The sequence below is a fragment of the Sorex fumeus genome, unplaced genomic scaffold, assembly GCF_029834395.1.
Source record: "Sorex fumeus unplaced genomic scaffold, SorFum_2.1 ptg000175l, whole genome shotgun sequence".
Lineage (NCBI taxonomy): Eukaryota > Metazoa > Chordata > Mammalia > Eulipotyphla > Soricidae > Sorex > Sorex fumeus.
In genome coordinates this window covers 233,685-257,062 of record NW_026606232.1, presented here as the reverse complement: position 1 = coordinate 257,062, position 23,378 = coordinate 233,685, and the positions used below count along the sequence as shown (strand labels likewise).

Sequence of the window (23,378 nt, the reverse complement as noted above, 5' to 3'; positions counted from 1 at the left end):
GGGTCATCTCCCCACGGGGGTCTGATTCGTTTCTCCCCGTTCCTCTCCTCCATCCCTGCCCCTGGCTCCCAGCACAAAGGAAGCCCAGCAGGATACGTCCACTGTGACCCCCCTTCCAGAGCGCCCTCCAGCTCCACCCCAGGTCCCCCTCTTGTCCCGGGGATCGTGGGACACACTCACACCCTGTGTGGTGGCAGCCGCAGGTCCCCTCCTGGCAGCAGTGAGGGTGTGGGCGGTGGACAGGTCACTGTGTGGGGGACTGAGGGTGCATTGAGGGTGTGGGTGGTGGACAAGTCACTGTGTGGGGGACTGAGGGTGCAGTGAGGGTGTGGGTGGTGGACGGGTCACTGTGTGGGGGACTGAGGGTGCAATGAGGGTGTGGGTGGTGGGTGTGGGGAGAGATATCTGGGGGTCCACCGAGAGTGGCGGGGTGCAGTGAGGTTGCGGATGGCTGCCATGTGTGGATACGTGGCTTCTCTGCCGTGCCTGTGAGGTTTCGTTTTCTTGTCTAAGAATAAGGACACGACGTGTGGGCTCTGAACTGCTAGCCCCGACCCTGGCTTCCCAGCTCTCATGCACTTTAATTGTGGGTAGAAGCTTCCAGTAAGAAGAGTTGTGCGCCCCTCCCCCACATTCTAATATGAAGGCATGGATATTCACAATAGAAGACAGGAACAATATACAACTAAAATATCATGACTTGTGTCTGTCTCTGAGCATAAAGTATTCTGCCTAGATGCACTGTATTCTAGTTAAGAATTGGCTAAGAATTTGGGTCTGGGAATTTTTCTTGGTCAAGTGCTTATGTTTTATTTTCCAAGAAGGGTTTTTCTACCTGTATGTGTTTTTGTATTTTCTAGAAGCGTTGAAATTATTTCACCGGTATTTTTTTGTTTTATTACTTTTACGCCACACCCTCTGCCCCATGTTCTCAGTGAAATAGGAGAAAACTCTTGCTTTAAATGATTTAGACTTTTTTGCCCCCAAATCTTTCATTTTCCATCGAAGAAAACATGCCGGGACTTCACCCCCAAAGATCATAAACACATACATAATTAAGCTTTAAAAAAAAAATCTCCAGTCCCGTTTCACGCTCGAAGCCCCCGTCCGTGCAGTTTCTCTTTGAAAGATGCTGAGCAAATGCCTGGGATTTCTCTGGGGCAAAACCTTCACCCCTCATCCCCGATGCAGTTATCCTTCTGCTCTGCCCGCCACACACGTCTGACGGTGGGAAGGCAGTATATTTTTTTTTTCCTCTGTGTAGAGTCGAAATTTAGAATTCTTCGTTAAACAGCCTGTGGTGGAAAGCGGCTCTCCTGACCAAACAAAGTTTTTATTTCAGGCCTTTAAAATTTCACCCGATTTCAAACATTATTTAGATAAAACAATTATGTTACAAAGATGACTTTGAGCAGGAGAGAGGCCACCCACGGAGGGAGCGGGGAACGCGGCCGGCCAACCGCCCAGGCAGCCTCAGGTCATTTTTTTTCATCTTTGCTTAAAGTATAGTCACTAGACCAGATAATGTCGAAACGTTTTATGAGCAGCCATCAAACAGCTGAAAACAGTTTCTCCTTTCTCTCCCTCTCCTCCTGGCTAATTAAAAATAAAATTCACAAGTTGAAAAATGTTAGCTATTTTTGTGCCCTGTAAATTTTGCTGTAGATAAAGCCCCTCTTTCTTCCGAGCGATTCATACAGTGGGAGGTCTTTTGGTTGGAAAAAAAAATGTGTAGAAAGAGAGATATCGTTAATGTGTGTGTCATTTGTAAGGTTATTTAAGAACTATTCATCCCCTGGTTGTACGTGAGAATTTGTCATTTGAAATTGCTCGTGGGATTGTCTGTGCCAGCTAGGTAGAGAGGATTTTGCCAAGAAATCTGATTTTGAGGGCAGAATTTTTCTGAAAAAAACAAAAAACAATGTTTCCCCATTTTGTTAATTACCACTGAGCAATGAAGGGTCGCTGTCTCTGGTGAACCTGTACACATGGGTATTAACCTATTGTACGAATCCATGAAATCACCTAAGAGCCCATCATTGCTTACAAATATCAAAGAGTCCCTCACACACATGTGGGTTCACGTGAGAGAATTTGGAGGGGTTGCTTGGTTCTGAATATATGAAAAGATTCAGTGGGCAAAATGAAAATTATATTTTAGCAAACCACGTAAGAGCTCGATTAAACTGTAAACCAGTTGTGAGGATTTCTGGAATGCTGCAATATCTGTCTCGCATTTTGTTTCAATTTCCCAGTTGTGCATCTTCTGATTTAAATTGTTTCTTTTCTTTTTTTGTTTTTTTAACATGAGTTGCTTTTCCTTCTTTTCAAATAGGAGCAAGTACCACTGCCGACACGTTGTTTCAAGAAGTTTTAGGTCGAAAGGACAAAGCAGATTCCACTAGAAATGCACTTAACGTGCTTCAGCGATTCAAGTTTCTCTTCAACCTTCCCCTAAATATTGAAAGGAATATTCAAAAGGTAGAGTACCTATTTATATACCTACGGTTAGAGATGTCATAAATTTTAAAGAGTTGCTAAGATGTTTTGTGTCTCAACCAAATGTCTTCATTTCACTTCCCTGGCGGCCTCCCCAATGTTTCTTTATTTTATAGGGTGATTATGATGTGGTTATTAATGACTATGAAAAGGCCAAGTCCCTGTTCGGGAAGACGGAGGTGCACGTTTTCAAGAAATGTAAGATCTGTTTATTCCTTTTACATTTCCACTTTCCTTTTACAGGAAGAATGTGGAAAGTGTTGGGCAAGGAATGTTACATGCGCTAGTTTTTGTTTATATGCTGCTCTTTTAAAAATGTGAAACTGCAAAAAAGAGAGAGAGAGAGAGAGAGAAAGAAAGAAAGAAAGAAAGAAAGAAAGAAAGAAAGAAAGAAAAGAACATTCTATCTCGCCTTTACAAAGGTGGAGCGAAAGTGAGCAGCTGTGACACTCGGGGTGATTAAAATTTTGGACCTTCTCTGCCTCTTGTTAACTGGGATGCTGTTTTTAAAAATAACCAGTTTTGTGGTTTTTTTTTTTTTGGCCCCCCTCTGTTTTGGCTAAAAAGAGTCAATTCCAGATATTTTATAGGGATGGAGATCTACATTTCTTTTCCTGTTCAGCAAAACTCATCTGCTCAGGAGTCTAACCCTAATTGAAACTAAACAAATCAATTTTTTGAAATTGCCCTGAGTGCCGGAGAAAGGTTCTTAAAATGCCTTAAGGCAAAAGGCTTCCTAACTGGGAGATGCATCCGTCTGGGGGGTCGGGGGCGGGGGTGGGTTGTTTCCGTGGTGGTCCTGGTCCCTGGAGCTCCGCAAGTTAAACTGCACTCCGCATTGTGAAACACACAGAACTCAGCGGCTGCCCGTCGGTGGGCCTGACAGACGCATTCACACCCGGGCAGAGTGGTGTCCCCCCACCCCCGAAGTTCCCTGGGGCCTCCTCCCACCAGCCCTGTACCCCCACCCACCTCTCTTGTGCCACTCTCTGCTGTCTTGATGTGACCTTTCCCTCCCCTTTCCTCTCCTATAGACTACGCCGAGGTGGAAACCCGGATTGACGCCCTACGCCAGCTGCTCCTGGACAAGCTGCTGGAGACGCCGTCCACCTTGCACGACCAGAAGCACTATATACGGTAATCCCGTAGACCAGAAGCGTCATATACGGTAATCCCGCAGATCAGAAGCGTCATATACGGGAATCCCACAGACCAGAAGGACTACATGTGGTAATCCCGCAGACCAAGAAGCACTATCTGTGGTAATCCCGCAGACCACAAGTGTCATATACGGTAATCCCGCAGACCAGAAGCGTTATATACGGTAATCCCGCAGACCAGAAGCACTACATGCGGTAATCCTGCAGACCACAAGCACTATACGTGGTAATCCCGCAGACCAGAAGCATTACATACAGCAACGCACCCGGCAAGCAACAGGAGCACAAACATGTGGGCATGTCCTTCTGGATGGTAGTAAACTGGGGGCACCCGGGCGCTCTGGAAGGCCCACACATCCTGCGTGCATGCCGGGTGTGAGTGTGGGTGACTCACCCCACGGCCCCCCACGGCCCCTACCCGGCTTAGAGCTCATGCTGCTGCTCGGGACATGCCAGAGGGACAGTCTGCCGGGCGCGGGAGCCGGGTGTGGGGCAACAAGGCCTTTGTGTTGTAAAGACAAAGTGTAGAGTGTTGTTGGTGTTCTGTGTGAGTGTGAGTGTGAGTGTGTGTGAGTGTGTGTGTATGAGTGTATATATGAGTGTGTGTGAGTTTGAGTATGTGTATATGAGTGTGTGAATGTGTGAGTGTGTATGAGATTGTGAGTGTGTGTGTGTGTGTGTGTGTGTGTGTGGTGCGGTGTTCAGGAATTGAACCCAAGCAAGTGCTCTACTGCTGAGCTGCATCCCAGATGGAAGGAATGATGGCAGTTGGAACATTTCATGGAAACTGTCAGCCTGAGAGACTTGGTCGAACTCTTCCTCACTTCCTCACCGTCACAGTGACGTGGCGTTGCTACTGTCTCTGTCTCAGGGGGTAGCTGAAATAAGCTAGTAGGTGTCTAAGGGTTGGACACGCCAACTGGCATATAATACGGAGTCAGTGAATTGCACGTGTAACGTTCATGGCAGGATTTTGAGATAAAGCATCGGAGTGGTAAACTTCCTGTATGTAGGAGTTAAAGCTGCCGCTGTTGGGGGCCCGGGAGGCAGGTCAGATGGCTGGGGAGCCTGCTCTGCACGAGGGAACCCTGGACTGTGCTCCCGGGCCGTGCTCCCCAGATGTGCTCCCGGGCTGTGCTCCCGGGCTGTGCTCCTGAGCGTGTGCCATGAGCCAGGCTCTGTGCTCGACTCGCCGTGCATGGTGCGTCTTGGGCCTCTCTGTTCTGTTGCTTGTGTCAGCCCGTCTGGCAGGGGACGACGCTGGCTTGGACAGGGGCACCTGGCCGGACACACAGCCCGGCGGAGGCTGGATGCCGTCCCTGAGTGTCCATCTCGAGGCTTCCCTAGGAAAGTATGTGCCGGGGCGGCAGAGCCGGACATTCATCCTGGTCACCCGGCTGCCCGAGTCACACAGCCACACGCAAAGGCAGGCCGGGGGCGGCCAGCGGCCGGAGTACGTTGCCGTTTTCTGTTCCTCTATGTCATCTCCCTAATTGTGCCTAGTGATGATTCACTTTTAGTGAATTTATTCTATTACATTTGCTTATAGGGGCTGGAGCAACAGCACAGCGGGTAGGGTGTTTGCCTTGCACGCAGCCGACCCCGGGTTCGATCCCCAGCGTCTCATATGATCCCCCGAGCACTGCCAGGAGTCATTCCTGAGTGTATGAGCCAGGAGTGACCCCTGTGCATCGCCAGGTGTGCCCCAAAAGGAAGAAAAAAATTTGCTTATGGTAACAGGCAAACATTCTTGAGCGCATGCTTTCTTCATTTCGTGAATCACCACCTCTACGGGTGAAACAGAGCGTTCCGAGTTGGCCAGCCAGCTTGGTGGCTGTCATTACAGGAGTGGGAGGAGTGGGCCGGAGAGAGGACTCGGTGGACTGAGCACTTGTGGGAGGCTGAGAGTCCAGCCCCAGACACCGCCTGGTCCCCGCCACGTGAGCCAGGAGTAGCCCTTGAGCTACAGGACTGAGTGTGGCCAGACCCCAAAATCACCAGGAGAATGTAATGGTCAGCAAGGGTCCTTGAGGTGACTCAGACGCCTTCTGGCAGTCAGCAGGAAAAGAACAGGCAAGCCTTGTGGTTTGCAGGATTGATACTGAAAGGTTATCAAGACTATCCCTTACCTACTTTTAACCCTCAGCTCTAGTCCAACATGATCATTCCCTGCTATTACAGTCACACTGATCTCTTCTCTATCTTACCTACCCTCAGCTTCACACACATTTGTGGTTAGTTCCAACCATTGACCAGTCCTCTTGACCCCTGTTTACCCTGGCCATGGATATTAATCATATATATATCACGATCACGATCATCCTGTTATTCATCATTTGCCTCGAGCAGGCCCCAGTAACGTCTCCTTCGTCCTAGTCCTGAGATTTTTAAAAAGTGCCACATTCACACATTCAAGGCTATTTCAGGGTTAGGAGAATGAGACCCATCATTGTTACTGGTATTTGGCATATTGGGTACGCCACGGGGAGTTTGCCAGACTCTGCAGTCATTCTATATCTGCCCCTCTCCTTCTGACTCATTTCACTCAGCATGATACTCTCCACGTTCATCCATCTATAGGCAAGTTACATGACTTCATTTTTCCTGACAGCTGCATAGTATTCCACGGTGTAGATGGTCCATGTTTTTTTTTTTTTCTTCATCCATTCATCTGTTCTTGGGCACTCACTGTGAGTGTATGGTTCTGTTTATTGCTGAGGTGGGAGGTTGTTTACGTCTAATCGGTGGAGAGAAATTATCTCCGAAGAGTTGGTTCCCAGCACAAATCAAAGCTAACCTCCGGGTGCACTTGTTCACTCTTGCGGTGACGGTGTTTGAGCACGCATGTGGGTGTGCGTGTGTGTGTTATATTCGAGTGAGATATACCGAGTTAAGAGGCCTTGATAGGGAAGTCATCATTTTACTACACAAAAATATTTCTGGATGGAAGGAGTTTCTCTTCCTAGTGTTTTTTTTTTTCTTTTTGGGTCACACCTGGTGATGCACAGGGGTTACTCCTGGCTCTGTACTCAGAAGTTACTCCTGGTGGTGCTCAGGGGACCATATGGGATGCTAGGAATAGAACCCGGGTCGGCCGCGTGCAAGGCAAACGCCCTACCCGCTGTGCCATCTTTCCAGCCCCACTCTCTTCCTAGTTTTAATGAAAATAATGTGAATTTATGTGTTTAAGTTTAGAATTCTTAAGTAAAAATATTATTGTTTGTATGCCCTCAAATAAACGAAAACAAAAAACCAAGCAAGTAAGGCGGCCCTTACTTGGGTCTTTCCCATCCTCTCGGTGCTTGGGGCTGGCAGGCTAGTGGTTCTGTCATCCTGAAATGAAGTTTTCCATCATGAATGGAGAACAGAAACATGACAACTAGAGTCACATCTCTTGGACTCGGTCCCCGCTGCTGGGACCAGACAGGGGATGCGGGAAGTACCAGAGGGTGATAACAGCCTTCACAGCCCCAGACCCATCGGCACCCTGGACTGGGGGGGTCCCCCGTGGGAAATCACCTGTCCGCTGTTTGGAGTTTCCGTCGCTCTTGGATTGCCTGAAAAGCTTTCTTTTCGCGTGCCTTTTTCCATCTGGGGACTTGTAGCTTGAGTAAGAAACAGAGTGACATGTATATCTTTCCGGGCTGGTGAGAAGTTCTTCCTGTTTACTTGTTGAAATTTGTGTCAGAAAATAACTCTCAGCCCCTAATTTTCAAGTGGAAAAATCGAGCCTAAACTCCTCAAAATGGACCCCCCATGTGCCTTTTCCCCCTTTAACAACAAAGCCTTTTTTTAAAAAACTGCTTTTAAGTAGGCAGGCTTGAAAAAAAAAATACCAATGTCACGTATTGGATTCTAAGGATCTTGGACGTAAAGCCAGTCATTTTTAAGCCCATCCTTTAAGGAAAGAAGTCTGTTGCATTAAATTGGAAACCCCAAGATTTCTGAGAGAACAGGTTGATCTTTTAAAGAAAGACAAGCCCTTTTGATGGACCACTTACGAAAAAGATAGAGGGTTAGTTTTTGCAAGGACTCCATCAACCGACTCAGGAGACCAGGACTTTAAATGTTTCTGAACAGACTCACTCCCGCTGATTAGTGTCCAGGAGACGCTCACAGCAGGCCAGACCATCCATCCATCTGTGTCTCCTTCCAGTAGTTTACAAATGAAGAAGCAGCAGCTTTTGAAAAAAAAAAAAGCCCAAACACTGTGCCCCCAAGCCCGCAGTGCTGTGGGGGTCAGTGCATTAGGAGCGACTGTGGCGGGCAGCAAACCCGAGGCCAACACCAGGACAGGTGACCTGCATCAAGGAAGAGTCGGGTGATGCTTTTTTTTTTTTTTTTTTGGTATAAAGGAGTGACTCGTTGGACAAAGTTGCGTATTTTTCTTCTAGCCAGTGAAAGAGGGGACTTGGAGACAGGAGAATGAAGGAGCTACCTGCTCCTTCTTCTGTGGGACGGGTTAGGTTTCCCTTTCCCGCTCCAATGCCGTGACGTGAACGTGACGTGACATGCAGTGACTCTCAGCCCTTACCCACGCGCCGAGGCAGGCGGTCAAGGGCCAGCTCCCCCGCGGGGGGACGGGGAGTGTAGGAAGGAGCTCCCTCTTGCAGGATTCCCAGACCTCCTGTTCTCCTGGGAAACCAGGCTGACCCCCTGGGCTGTGGGACGAGGTCAGGGCCAAGAGTGATGCTTCTTCTCCCGGGAAGTCTGATTTCCTCTCAGGTTAGCAGAGGGGGGCTTCTCCTGCAGGAAGCTGCTAGCTCGGAGAGATCCCACCCGAGGCCTGGGTGGGATCCAGCCTGAGAGATTACAGTTTGGCACTCACTGCTTCTAACTGCCAATTAAATTTCCCATTGAACAAAAGCCTCCAGCCCCTTGAGTTGATTTCATTTCATTTTTTTTTTCATTTCATCATCCTGTTATTCATCGATTGCCTCGAGCAGTCCCCAGTAACGTCTCTTTCATCCTAGCCCTGAGATTATATTCAAGGCTCTTTAGGAGAATGAGACCCATCATTGTTACTGGTATTTGGCATATTGGGTACTCCCCGTGAGTTGATTTAATGGGATTTAACTCACCTTGGCATTGCCCTGGAGGGCTGAAGGCCAAAGCCTGAATAGCAAGGCGGACACCAACGTGACTGAAATCACTTTTAGTTGTGGCTTAGGGGGTGGGTGTTTGGTGTGCAAAGAAGACTTTGGCTATTTGAAAAAAAAAAATTATGTGTGTGTGTGTACATATTATATTTTTTTCTCTAAAGTGAAGAAAAATGTCTTTCCATCCTGTTTTCTCTGGAGAAATATTTCCTCTGTCACGAACTGGATCCCTTTCATCTTCAGAGGCAGATGCTGAAGGCTCCCCAAAAAACGCTTCAAGCACAGCTGGTGTCCCTAAGACCAAACATGGTGCCACACTGCCACCTAGTGGCAGGATTTCAGACCGAAAGAAAGGCCCGATTCCTTGGGCATTTCTAAAAATCTTCTCCAGCTGTCGGCCGGCAGTGAGCAGGAGTTAGTCTGTAGGATAACATTGGTTTGTCCTTTCTGCCTTGCCACGGGGAGCTTAGTTTTATTGGGTCACTCCCATCACAGTGCTCCCATTCCCCTGTGCATATCTGTCACCTCTTTCTTGGTGCTCTGCTTCCCCAATCTGTCAACCCCCTTTATCTCCTAAGCAGACTCTGTTAACTTGTAAATGTTGCTTTCCTCTTCTCCTTAAGTCCTTCGCAGAGTTAATTCAGAGCAAAGTCATTTTTGTCTAGACACAAGAAGAGTGTGAATGCCCTGCTTTTTGTAACTTGGGAGTTAATTTTCGTTAAAATTTTGACTAAACCAGGGGCTGGAGCGACGGCACAGCGGGTAGGGCGTTTGCCTTGCACGCAGCCAACAAGGCCAACACAGGTTCGATTCCCAGCATCCCATATGGTCCCCGAGCACCGCCAGGAGTGATTCCTGAGTGCATGAGCCAGGAGTAACCCCTAAGCATTGCCGGGTATGGCCCCCCCCCAAAAAAAAATTTTTTTTTTTACTAAATCAAATGGAAACCCAAAGATAGTCTGTAAGCAGATAGGATCATTCATTGCAAGTTACCTCACGGGGCCTTATTATGAGGGCTGAGTGTGTGTGTGTGTGTGTGTGTGTGTGTGAGAGAGAGAGAGAAAAAGAGAGAGTGTGTGCATGTGTGTGTATGTGTGTGTGAGAGAGAGAGAGTGAGTGTGTGTGTGTGTGTGTGTATGTGTGTGTTTCAGGTACACTCTTACTGTCTTTTATTACCTACGTGAAAACCAAATGTAAACACAACACCTTTAGTACAAAACACTACACAGTTAGGCCGACACATGCTTCCGAGTGCGCGCATTTTTATTCTCCTGCTGTTCCAAGTGCCCAGACCCCACCCCACTTGTTGACCGGTGGGCCGCTCTGTCCCCCACCTTCCGGTCAGCCTGGCCCTTGTCTTTGCAGGTACCTGTCGGACCTGCACGCGCCCGGCGACCCTGCGTGGCAGTGCATCGGGGCCCAGCACCGCTGGATCCTGAAGCTTATGCACAGCTGCAAAGAGAACTACGTCCAGGACCTGAAAGGCAAGACCCCCGGGTGGGCGAGGGTCTGACGCTCCAGGGGGTGGGAGCACGGGGGAGAGAGGAGGGAGGGTCTAGGGGCACCCCTGGCTCTGACTCGGGGGTCTGTGTCTGGTCTCGTGCTGTCTGAGCCACTGGTCCCGGCCCAGATGGGCGGGGAGGGGTCCGAGCCACCCGCCCCACTAGGTACCAGGCAGGGGTGCCGCAAACAGACCCCGTCTGGGCCCACATGACGTTGGAACTCGCAGCTGAGCTGTGTAAAGCCCACCCAGGCAGGTGCGGCCGTGACACACCCCTGCAGGCCGGGCCGGGGTCTCCCTGCGAGCCCCCGCGTGTGGGCCCTGCCGTGTGGGTGATGTGGAGTGGGGCTGGCGGTGTGAGAGCACTGTGGAATGGGTCACAGGCTGACAGATGCAGTCCTGGGCCTCCGCCGGTCCAGGGTCCGGCTCGCGGCCGCTTCCGGGAGGAGCCGGGCCAGAGGGCGGGAGGGGCCAGGCGGGGGTCACCGTTATTTATTCCGAGCATAGTTTGGTCATGAATGAGTTGGCCTGGATTCGAGGACTTTCCAGCTGCGCTTGGTTCCTCCCCACCCCCCTGGAGGCAGGAAACCCAAACCCGCCCCTCTGCGACCACATTGGAATCCCTGTCCCTGCCCTTCATGTGGCCCAGCGTGATGAAGGGTCAGTGACACGGGCTGATGCACACATCCGGGCTCCCCGGGTGACCCCCGTCCTTGATGTGAGCCCCCTCTTCCGAGCGGGACCCCAGGTGGCTTCCTCCCTCCTGCCCTCGCCCCCTCCTCCTTGAAGGTGACCAAGAGTCCTCGCTCGCCCACTATTTCCGTGCCCTCCTATAGGCCGGCACATGTGTGACCTGCGGCCATGCTCCTGCCCAGCTGTGGGGCAGCGGGCAGTCCTGGCAGAGGGACTCTAATAGATGGGCCCTCGGAGCTCAGGACCCACGAAACAGGCACCCGGACCACCCAGCCATCCTCCAGGGCCTCCCTGGGCTTCGAGCTGGGGAGTCCCGGATCTCACCATGCTTGTGAGATCCACAGCAGAGGAGTGTCAGTGCAGGGGACACTCCTGGGCATTTGGGTACCGGCGGGCAGGGCTGAGCAATGCCTGTGTGTCTCTGGCCCTGCCCCTGGTACAGCAATCACGATCATGATCACGATCATCCTGTTGTTCGTCGATTGCCTCAAGCAGACACCAGCAACATCTCCTTTGCCCTAGCCCTGAGATTTTTTAAAAAGTGCCATATTCAAGGCTCTTTCAGGGTTAGGAGAATGAGACCCATCATTGTTACTGGTATTTGGCATATTGGGTATGCCACCCAATATGGAAAGTTGTTACTGGTATTTGGCATATTGGGTATGCCACGGGGAGTTTGCCAGACTCTGCCGTGTGGGCAGGTAACATTCGGTAACCTGCCAGGTTGTCCAAAGTAAGAATGAGATAATAAGATGTCTTTTGGGAGCTGGGTTTTATAGTCTCTGGGTCTTGGTCGTTGATGGGATTACACAGCGCCAGGGACCCAGTTGGTGGGTGTGACCCCCACCTACTGGAAGATGGAGGATCTGGGTGGAGGATGCTCAGCCCCGATCCGAGCAGGCTTGGAGATCTCAGCCCCGGGACCCGCATGCCTTTGTTCCTCTGCCGGTACTTTCCTTCATGCGTGTGGAGAGTGGTCTCTGCATGGTTGTGGCTGGTTCCGAAGGTCTTCAGCTGCCGGGGCTCTGCTCGGGGCCGGGAGGGAAACTCAACCCGCTCCCCTCCAAGGGGCCCCGGCGAGGACAGCCAGGCACGGGGGCAGGAGACTCTGGTACGGCAAACAGAAAATAACACTAACGAGGTTCTAGGGTCTGGAGGGGTGGATGGATGGTTCAGGGGTGGGGTACGCGCCTCGCATGCAGCCAGCCCAGAGTCTGTCCCTAGCGCCACAGGGGGTCCCTGAGCCCTAAGCACAGCTGGGTGTTGCCCCCCCTCCCCCTCTCGTCCCCCACACAAAAGAAAGAAGGTTCCAGAAAGTTTCTTAGAGGTGGTGAGACTTCCACTAAGTCTGTGTATCAGTTACACACCCAATTCCATCAAGCACGACTAGTCCTGTGTTGCTTTCTCCGTTCCTCAGCTAGCAATCCATTTAAACAGTCACCGTAAATTTACTTCTTATAACGCTTCTAGTAGGGCTGGAGCGATAGCACAGCGGTAGGGCGTTGGCCTTGCACGTATCCGGCCTGGCTGAACCGGGTTCGATTCCTCCACCCCTCTCCGAGAGCCCGGCAAGCTACCGAGAGTATCTCGCCCGCACGGCAAAGCCTGGCAAGCTCCCCGTGATGTATTCAATATGCCAAACACAATAACAAGAAGTCTCACGATGGAGACGTTACTGGGCCCGCTCGAACAACGCTTCTAGTCATTTTGTGTGAACACAGTAAGAGATGTATTAAGCTTAAAGGTTGGCTCTTCCTGGGGACATCTCACTATATATTCCAGACCACAGACCTCAGGCCAAAGTGAGTCTTTCCTAACCCCAGCAGAGTCCTTAGTCAGTTCCTACTTTTTGGGTCATAACTGAGTTTGTCCCATGACCATGCTCTTAACTTATTATGCTTGTGGCACTTGACCTGACCCATTTTGATGCCAGGGTAGCTCACAGCTTGCCCCGGGTCCATCCAGTCCCTTGTCGGGCTCCTGCTCTTGGAGTGCTAGGAACTAAGGGCAACTGAAGCTTAACTCAAATAAATATGGATGCCCAGGAGTAAATATTATTTTGGAGTCAACTAACTCCCATGTTACACAGCATAGCATGAACTGTCTTCCTGTATCTATACAAAAAGGACATTGTTAAATCATGCAAATGACATAAAGGAAAGAGAAAAGCAATATAGGATTATCAGGACTTGATGGAATTGGTTGTGCTTCGGGGGCACTGTTTTGGGAGTAACTCAGTAAACCTTAAGCTCCCACGGGAGGAGCATGGACAACCCAATGTTACCCAACACCAAAGGGTGGACAGTATTCCAGATGCTCAGTCAGTCTGCTCCACACACGCCCAGGCCACGACTGTAGCTGGTGACTAGGGCAGTGGTGGTCCCCGGTGGTCTCCGCTGGTCTCCAGATACGAGTGGGCACCTGTTCTGTGTGGGCTTTCCTGCCGGCCCTTCTAAGGAACAGTCAGACCGCACAAGGTGGCTATGAGAATCGTGGGATTTCTGAGACGTGTGCAGGATTTGTGAAGACAGCAGCCGGTGCTAGCAGACCTAGGAGGAGTTTCCGGAAACCTCATTTGCTGTCACATTCCTGTTTCTGGAAAGCTCGGCCTGCGTGTGGTCTGCGCTCAGAGGCCCAGCTTCAGCGGGCAGCCGTTGTGTTGTGTCGCATGAGTTCATCTAGAACTGTGTAAAGGCAGCATGTCCGGGAAGGAAGGTACAACCAATGTGTGTGTGTGTGTGTGTGTGTGTGAGTGTGTGTGTGTTGTGTGTGTGTTTGTGCGCGAGCGCATAGGTGCGCGTGTGTGCGTGTGTGGTGTGGTGTGTGTGTGTGTTGTGTGTGTGTTTGTGCGCGAGCGCATAGGTGCGCGTGTGTGCGTGTGTGGTGTGGTGTGTGTGTGTGTGTGTGAGTGTGTGTGTGTTGTGTGTGTGTTTGTGCGCGAGCGCATAGGTGCGCGTGTGTGGTGTGGTGTGTGTGTGTGTGAGTGTGTGTGTTGTGTGTGTGTTTGTGCGCGAGCGCATAGGTGCGCGTGTGTGGTGTGGTGTGTGTGTGTGTGAGTGTGTGTGTGTTGTGTGTGTGTTTGTGCGCGAGCGCATAGGTGCGCGTGTGTGCGTGTGTGGTGTGGTGTGTGTGTGTGTGAGTGTGTGTGTGTTGTGTGTGTGTTTGTGCGCGAGCGCATAGGTGTGCGTGTGTGGTGTGGTGTGTGTGTGTGAGTGTGTTGTGTGTGTGTTTGTGCGCGAGCGCATAGGTGCGCGTGTGTGGTGTGGTGTGTGTGTGTGTGAGTGTGTGTGTGTTGTGTGTGTGTTTGTGCGCGAGCGCATAGGTGCGCGTGTGTGGTGTGTGTGTGTGTGAGTGTGTGTGTGTTGTGTGTGTGTTTGTGCGCGAGCGCATAGGTGCGCGTGTGTGCGTGTGTGGTGTGGTGTGTGTGTGTGTGTGTGTGTGTGTGTAGCCGGAGCCTTTTCCGTTTCATTCTTTCGTTCACTTCATTCCTCAGGTACATAGAACTTGCCCATCACTGTGAGATGGCAAGAGAGCGGGGGGGAATGGACCCATTTGTTAATACTGAGCTTTCCCTGACGTGACGGCCCCTGGTTGGTCTCTGATTAGCAGGGCAGACCGTAACAACTCACAGTGCTTTGCGTGGACCCTGCATTTCATGACGGTGCAAGTGCACATTTCTTGACTTTATTAGTCCGACGTTTATAGATTACATTTCGATGTCATTTACTTTTGACGGCCAGGAGGGCACGTGGTGTCTCCTTTAGACACTGACAAATGCCGTAGATGCAAACTACACAGAAGAGACTTTTAATTGGAAGGTTATTCTTTTATTTAGGAGAAGTCCAAGCATATTTACAAGCAGAGAGGGTACCGTAATACCCCACCATGCATACACCCTAGTTCTCACAGCTGTCAAATCCCTGCCAAACCGTCATTACTTACATGTTTGTTCACATCATGAAAATTTCAGTTAACTTTTCCAGGTTAGAAGGAATTTTGTATCTCCAAGATCATTCTCAGTGTCTTGACTCCTTGACTTTTCACTGACACAGTGCCCGGGCATCTGATCGAGATCTAGACAAAACCAGTGTCCCCTGAAGTGGAAGATTAGCCAGAAGTCATACAGACCAGTTTGCTCTTGTCATTAATGTATGCTAGTGTCCTTGGGTACTTGTCGGCTCTTTAATAAACCCTGACCCGTGTCTATACAAGTAATATCGTCAGAGGAAATAGAGGTACATATGTGTGAGTCCATTTGATAGAAAATATTCACGTTAATTGTAGTTTGCCGGGAATCAGCCTATGGATGACTTTGACCTACCATCTCTCTTCACCCTCACTTCGTTGCTGTTCATAGGCACCCTAATTACTTATAATAACTGAGAGGGACTCAGAGAGAATGTTTCCTGATGACACGTCAAGGGTGTCATCTCTTGAACTCCCTTCACAATGACGGCTCTTCAGAGCTGAAGGAAACCTGGGGTGTTTAGTTCAGCAGATGGCGTCAGAGGTGTTTTCTGTCTCACGGAGGGCAACAGGACACTTCTCAGGGCTAAGAGGGGCTGGATTTGGGGGTGACCCCTGGTCTCACGCCAGAAATCTGTTCTCCTCGGGACCCGAGCACGGCCTCCATGCCGCTCAGGACCCCCTTGTAGGAGCCGTTATTCCCTCCAATGGGGCCCACGGACAGCCTGATGATGAGGCGCTTTGTTCTGTGGCTTCTTTGGTGTTTCTTTTCTTTTCTTTTTCTTTTTCTTTTTTGAAAATTTTTATTAGTGAGACACCATGAGGTACAGTTGTAGACTTACAGTTTTTTGTGCTTGGGTTTCAGTTATACAATGATCGAGTACCCATCCCTCCACCAGTGCCCATCCTCCACCACCACCCCCATCCTCCCCGTCCCACCCTGCCTCTGTGGCAGGGCATTCCCCCTTGTTCTCTCTCTCTTCCTTTGGGTACTGTGTTTTGCAAGAGAGGCATTGAGTGGCAATCATGTTTGGTCTATAGTCTACTTTCAGCATGCTTCTCCCATCCTGGGAGGATCTTTTGTTTTTTTTTAATTGAGGACTCCCAGGAGTCGATTTCCAAAATGAGTGCAAGTCTCATTCCCAATCTCAAGAACGGGAATGTCTATTCCTCTCCGAGAATCTCTCTCCTGGGCCTGTTTTTGTGATCCTTAAGCAGGACCCCCGTCCCCTCCCCCGGCCAAACGGTGGTTAAGAACCGAGACAGACAGTCTTGTGAAATGAAATCCAATTTTAAATAGATGGACTATAAATGTTTCAGACAGGAAAACGTCTCTTTTGGTGTCTTTTAAAGTGAAGGGGGCCTTTGTGCATGAATTGAAGAAACCTAATTAACATATAAATCTTTTTTTTTTCTCAGTCTTTAGGTCTTTGCGGGGGGGGGGGGGGGGTGGGGGGGAGGAAAAAATGTTAATTGTATTTAGTCTTGTGGTCTTCAGAGAAAATTTCGTGAGCGAAGATGGTGATAGATTTTCAAAGACCAGACCCAAACTAAAAGCTACCTTGATGTGAGAAAGATTCTTTTGTGTAAGGAGCATTTATCCGCAGGGGGGCTGTGGGGTGGATGGCCTTATGAACGCTACGTTAGATCTTTCTCAGGATCCCAGATTTTGTGCCACTGATGGGTCCCCAGGAGATGGTGGGGCTGGATCAACCACACTGGGACATGAAATAGGAAGTGACCAGAGCCCCTGAAAGCCACGTTCTCACTCCAGAAATTTTTTTTGGAGGGGTTCACACCCGGCGATGCACAGGCGTTACTTCTGGCTCATGCACTCAGGAATTACTCCTAGCGGTGCTCGGGGGACCATATGGGACGCTGGGAATCGAACCCGGGTTGGCCGTGTGCAAGGCAAATGCCCTCCCCGCTGTGCTATCACTCCAGCCCCTCACCTGCAGACATTCCTCACTCCTGTAGCCCAAATGTGCTATTGTGATTTTTGACAGGAGAGAGAGAAAGAGAGAGAGAGAGAGAGGTGTGGGGGGGAAAATGAGAGTGGGGAGTGAACGTTTCCAGAGTTTCTCTGGGAAGCTCGAACCCTGGCATCCGATTGCTCCTATGGAACGATTTTGCCGCCAGGGGACCCGGAGCGGTCAGGTGTCCCAGCTTCTGCACAGAGGGACACGTGTCCCAGCTTCTGTGAAGTGTCCTTCTTCCTGGGATTCCTGTGAAACGGGTCCAGAACGAGAGGCTCTTAGAAGCTGTCTTCAGGTTTCCGGCCAGGAAGAGGCCTGGTTAATCCCCTCCCGACATCCTCAGGAGGACGCTTTCAAGCTCCGCTTCAAAGGTGCTCCCCTCTCGGTTCCGGAAGTGAGGTGAACACTTCCCCGGAGGGGCTGGCCATCCCTGATAACTGCCAGGGGAAGGAGCTCACCCGATGGGCGGAATCTGCCCTGCATTCAGTCACTCCACCTGGACTTCGCAGGAGGGATGTCTTCGATGCAGTTACTTACAGGAGGGGACAGAACTCCAGCGGAGCTGGGCAGGAGATCCTAAAGCGTCCCAGGGCAGAAGGGCGTCTTCTCCTTGTGGATCTCTGAAGTCCACCTGAAGGGCTTCTTCTTGGGGCGGGAGAGAACTTGGAGATGTGCCTGGCCCCCAGATTATTAATGACTCGCTGAAAGACATAAAAAGGGTCGCTGTTTACCCAGCAACCCAGCAACAAGAAGTGATGTTTACAGCTCCGGCCCGTAAAACTGAGGCATAAATTAGGTTTTACAGTTTATGTGCAATTTTCCGAATGGACACGGCATAGGCCACATTTTCCCTTGATCTGTAAAACCACCGCCGTGACCTTTATGTCCATAACTTACATAATTTTTTTTTAAGGTGGACTTCCCCCTCCCATCACTTGAATTACGATCTCTATCAGGATACTGGCTCATTTTGCAGGGGGGACCACGGAGGTGGTTCTCTGGATAATGGGACAGAACAAATGCGGGGCTATGTTTGTAAATGCCACACGAAAATTACCGTGAGCCCTAAATCCAGTGTTAGTTGATCAGAGTGTTGTTTTTTTTGTTTTGTTTTGTTTTGTTTTGTTTTTTCTTTTTTTGTTTTTTTGTTTTTTGCTTTTCGGGTCACACCCAGCGATGCTCAGAGGCTACTCCTGGCTCTGCACTCGGGAATTGCTCCTGGCGGTGCTCAGGGGACCATATGGGGTGCTGGGGATCGAACCCAAGTCAGCCACGTACAAGGCAAACACCCTACCCACTGTGCTATCGCTCCAGTCCTGATCATAGTGTTGCTTTAACGTTATTATCATGAGAGGCGCATTAGGAAGGTTCTTCCATCAAGTTTTTTCTGGGAAAGCAATGTAAAGAATGGGGCCTTTGCCAAATGTTGGTCCTCCTAGTATGATAGTGGTTTGGAGAGCTGAAAGGAAAGCCCCACGTGTCACCAGCACAGAAACACCATGAGGTACAATTGTAGACTTACACATTTTTGTGCTTGGGTTTCAGTTATGCAATGGTCCAGTACCCATCCCTCCACCAGTGCCCATTCTCCACCACCACGGATCCCAGTATCCCTCCCCTCCCATCCCCCCATCCCCCCTGCCTCTGTGGCAGGGCATTTCCTTTGGTTCTCTCTCTCCTTTTCCCCACACTTTTCCTTGAGAGCTGGTTGTACCTACAGAGTTTTGTTTAGTCTTTTTTTTTTGGAGCGATAGCACAGCGGGTAGGGCGTTCGCCTTACAAGCGGCCAACATGGCCGACCCGAGTTCGATTCCTCTGCCCCTCTCGGAGAGCCCGGCAAGCTACTGAGAGTATCTCGCCCGCACGGCAGAGCCTGGCAAGCTACTCGTGACGTATTCGATATGCCAAACACAGTAACAACAAAGTCTCCAATGGAGACATTACTGGGCCCGCTCGAGCAAATCGACGATCAGCGGGAGGACCTTTACCTTTACCTTTACCTTTTTTTTGGAAGGCAAAATGCCCTGAGCATTGTACCGACTTGCTTTGAGATTTGAAGACGGCGAGGGAAGGCCAAAGGAAGTGAATGCCCGCGAGAGGTAGCAGAAAAACACCCTTTGTGCTTGCAGTAAAGAAAAAGGAAGATCGTATTTTAGTAAAAGTGGTGGCCCACTTTTCCTTTCCCCGTTCACTTGCCCCTTTCCTAGAGATTGAAACCCCCCCTCCCCCCGAATGATCCTCTGGGTGGCATTTTAGAGGCTGGGACAGAACAGCGAACTTCCCATGCTCTCAGTGGTGAGTCCCAAATCTCGTCCCAGGTGTTTCCTCGGACCCGTCGCTGGGGCTTGAGAAGAATGTTAGGTGGTGAGTTTTGATTTCCTGGAATGCTGCCGTATGTTTGCACAGAACAATTACAGATTGGTTGTCCAATCTCATTTGAAAAGACAAAAATAGGGGGTCTGGAGCGATAGCACAGTGGGGAGGGTGTTTGCCTTGCCTGCAGCTGGCCCGGGTTTGATTCCCAGCATCTCATTGTGTCCCCTGAGCACCGCCAGGAGTAATTCCCGAGTGCACAGCCAGGAGGAACCCCTGTGCATCGCTGGGTATAACCCAAAAACAAAACAAACAAACAAAAAACCCCCCACAAAAATAGCTTCCAGATTGAGATGAAAATGAAGGCAGCTGACTGGGTCAGCACCTTAAAGCCCGTGGTTAAGACCTTGAGAACTGGGCGCACTTTTCCAAGAGCCCAGCATGTGTCTCCGACATCCTGCCCAGTGAACCCGCTGCTGGTGACCCTCCAGGAGAAAGCTGGGGTTCTTGAGGGGCTACTTCTAACTTCTCCCCGCTTCCACTCTCCTCCCCACGAATCCTCTCTGTTAGATGGGACAGCCCATCTAAGGACCTTTTCGGTTTCGTTATCCCAGGAGCTGTTTCTTGTCGACCGTTTTGGAGGATTGTGCAGGAAGAGCTTTCTTGCAGCTAGCACGAGCTGGTCACTCTTTATTATTATTATTATTATTATTATTATTATTATTATTATTATTATTAGAGGAGTGATAGCACAGCGGTAGGGCGTTTGCCTTTCACGCAGCCAACATGGCCAACCCGAGTTCGATTCCTCCTCCCCTCTCTGAGAACCCGACAAGCTACCGAGAGTATCTCGCCCGCACGGCAGAGCCTGGCAAGCCCCCCGTGACGTATTCGATATGCCAAACACAGTAACAAGTCTCAAAATGGAGACGTTACTGGACCCACTCGAGCAAATCGATGAACAACGGGAGGGCCTTTACTTTTACTTACTTACTTTATTATTATTATTATTATTTAGGGTGTTTGCCTTGCACACAGCCAGCCCGGCTGAGCCGGGTTCGATTCCTCCTTCCCTCTCAGAGAGCCTGGCAAGCTCCCGAGAGTATCTCGCCCGCACGGCAAAGCCTGGCAAGCTCCCCGTGACGTATTCGAGATGCCAAACACAGTAACAACAAGTCTCAAAAAAAATGGAGACATTACTGGGCCCGCTCGAGAAAATCGATGAACAACGGGAGGACAGCGCATTACAGCGTATTATTTTTTTTTTTAATTTACCAGGTATTTATTCGAAGGTTTTGAATGGAAGTGGGGAGAGAAAGTGAGAGTGAGTGGAGAGTAATGTGCCCAAGAGAGAACTTGGGCTTCTCCAAGGGCAGAGAGAGCCCCTACACACACCCCAACATTAGACAGGAAAGCATGAAAGTCCCCATCTCAGGAGGGGAGATGCAGGCAACACACGTGCTTGGGCACCTCATGTGCTCGGCCACGTGGGCACAAGCAGCACATGGGCTCGGGCAGCACAGGCCCGAGCTGGTCACTCTTAAGATCTCTTTCTTGGACATTTAAATTGCACATTTAAGCACATTTAACGCGTACATTTAAGCTAGCATGAGCTGGTCACTCTCAAGTTCTCTTTCTTGCACACATGTAAATTCCGCCTGGCCACTTTGGGGCTCGCCCTGTTGTCTGTTTTCTCTCCTCAAACCTTGCCATGACTGCAGAAACACACGTGGTATTTGAGAGAAAGCAGCATCTTGGGTCATTCACCACTTCCACCAAGTATTGGATGGCCAATAGATGCATGGCCAACGTTGGCCGGTAAACGCTTCTCCCAAGCTCACACCTGCAAATTGCTTTTGAGATCCATTTTATTCTTCTCAACTACCTTTTCAAATTACATAAATGTGTATTTATGAAAATACACATCGCCCGGCCATCCTGGCATCCCAAGAAAGTGCAGGAGGCCCCATCGGATGTCACGGCCCCCCTTGGGTTCCCTTATCCCAGGGCCAGTCCCCTCCCTTGACCCCTTTGTACTGGGCAAAAGTGCTGCTGTGGGAACTTGAAAGAGAATCCGCCCCAAGATCAAAAGCGACGCCTTTATCTGTTGACACAGGTCCCACTGGAAGGCGTCTGGGGTCTCCGCCGGCCCCCGCCCCCACCCAGCTGTGCCACTGGCCTTCTGTGCTGCGCTGCTGGAGGGGCGCCCGGCGGGGGTCTGGGCTGCGTGTTTGGTCCGAGTGCATAGTGGTGGGTGGTCGGGCGTCGCCGGACAGGACCCCCGCGGTGCTCGGGAAACGCGTTCAAAGGTCGCTGGTGGGGAGGACCCGGGAGTGGGGGCCGCAGAAGGGGCGTCCACCTGGCAGCGGGGGCTGCAGAAGGGGCGTCCCCCACCCCAAAGTGGAAGTGGACAAGGCGCCCCGCGCGCGGGCGAACAGGGTGGGCTGGAGGATGAGGAGTGCCCACACGCCCGCAGGCCTCCCCTGGGTGAGGCGCCTGCTGCCCCCGCTGCCCAGCGGGTTGGACAGATACTGACCACTCTGCGTTTCAAATGGGTACCACCTGGCCCCAAAGCGTTGGGCGCAGCATCCCGGCGGCTGGAAGGTGCGCCCGCGGCCGGAGCTTGTTAGAGCATCAATTCAGCGGCTGCTTAACTTTCTGACCTTTTCCTTTCCTCTTTCTTCTCCTTTTTCTCTTCCTTTTTTATTTTCTTCTTTCACTTCCTTTCTTCTTTCTCCTTTCCTCTTCTCTTTCCCTTCTCCTCTTTTCCTTCCCTTCCCTTCCCTTCCCTTCCCTTCCCTTCCCTTCCCTTCCCTTCCCTTCCCTTCCCTTCCCTTCCCTTCCCTTCCCTTCCCTTTCCTTTCTTTTTTGTTCCTTTCTTTTCTTTTCTCGTTTCTTTCTCCTTACCTTTTTTTTTTGGCATTTTTTAATATTTTATTTTCATACAGTAGCTTACATCTTCTTACGTTTTGAGCTTTGCAGAACACCTTCCGATATCTACGCAGGCAAAGAACTCGATTCTTTTTTTTTTTTTTTGATTCTAGCAGAAAGTGCAGCGTTGTAGGTGAAAAATGGCAAACGTTTTGACTTGTTAAGAGCACATTGTGAAAGATTGATGGTTTATTTTCTTTTAGAAGAGTAATACATTCACCACCCATTTCCACACGGCAGCCTTTCTTCTCTGGGGGGCCCCCGACTCAAATTGTTTTATGAGTGTCCTGCAGAAAATAACCTCTACAGCTTCTGAAGGCCGTTCTTTCTTTTTTTTTTTCCTCTTCTTAAAACAAAGTTGTGTGTGCTCTCGCTTTTATTCCAAAAGTGAGTCTTCTGCATTTGTTTATACTCTTTTTAAAATTTCTCCTGTGGGGTCGCAATCAGGAAAGATAGCCAGAGACAGAATGCTCGTAGAATGTAAAAAGACCCGTTGGTTCTGGGGTCTCAGTAACGAAGACATACGCTCATTTCTTGGTTAATTTTGGGTATTCGAAGGATTTTTCCTGTCAAGATGCTTCTTCGGCTTTCTGTCGGATATGCTGTTATTTCAGTTCGTGGCAAAATTGAAGTTCAGGTGCAGTTTTTGGGATTTAAAGATATAGCTACATACTAGGAATATAGCTTCATACTTTTCATTCCTGAGTTTTGTTCACATCATTTTTCTTACAAACACCACGCAGAAATTTAGAACTGGAAAGACTGTTAAAACAGTTTTGTTTTGTTTTTTTTTTTTTAAATGCTCTGGTTTGTTTTATTATTTCCAGTTTTGCACCCAGAGTAATTTTTGCCTTGTAGTTTATTCCTCAGATAATTTTGACAGTTTATAGTCAAATCATTTTGATCTAATTTTGGTTATCTGCTTAGCGCCTTTAAAATAGGCCAAGCTGTAATAGCAAATATTATAAAACTCTGATGAAGTTTTCACTGTGACTTTTTTTAGTCACCTTTAATATTTTCTTGATGTAATTTCCTTTTCGGGCTTAATTTTCACATTTGCTCTCTGTAGAAGCAGGCTTTTTATACAGTTAGAGAATGCCACTAATCAGAAGGAAGAGTGAGCTGTGTAAGCACATTTCTCATTTTGTCCTCGGCAGTGATTTGGTTCTAACCTTGTATCACAGAGTCAGGATTTTACAGCGACTCAATGAGACTTTTTAAATCGAATGGTTCTGAGCCG

General features: G+C 49.8%; 1 protein-coding gene across 1 annotated transcript in view; it reads left to right on the top strand.

The window, feature by feature from the left end:
* Positions 1-23,378, top strand: part of EXOC2 (exocyst complex component 2) — a 154,403-nt gene that overhangs the window by 41,383 nt on the left and 89,642 nt on the right. The window contains exons 7-10 of the mRNA XM_056107765.1: positions 2,336-2,481; positions 2,616-2,697; positions 3,534-3,636; positions 10,124-10,255. Coding sequence (XP_055963740.1) covers positions 2,336-2,481; positions 2,616-2,697; positions 3,534-3,636; positions 10,124-10,255 — 463 coding nt within the window. The remainder of the gene's footprint in view (positions 1-2,335; positions 2,482-2,615; positions 2,698-3,533; positions 3,637-10,123; positions 10,256-23,378) is intronic.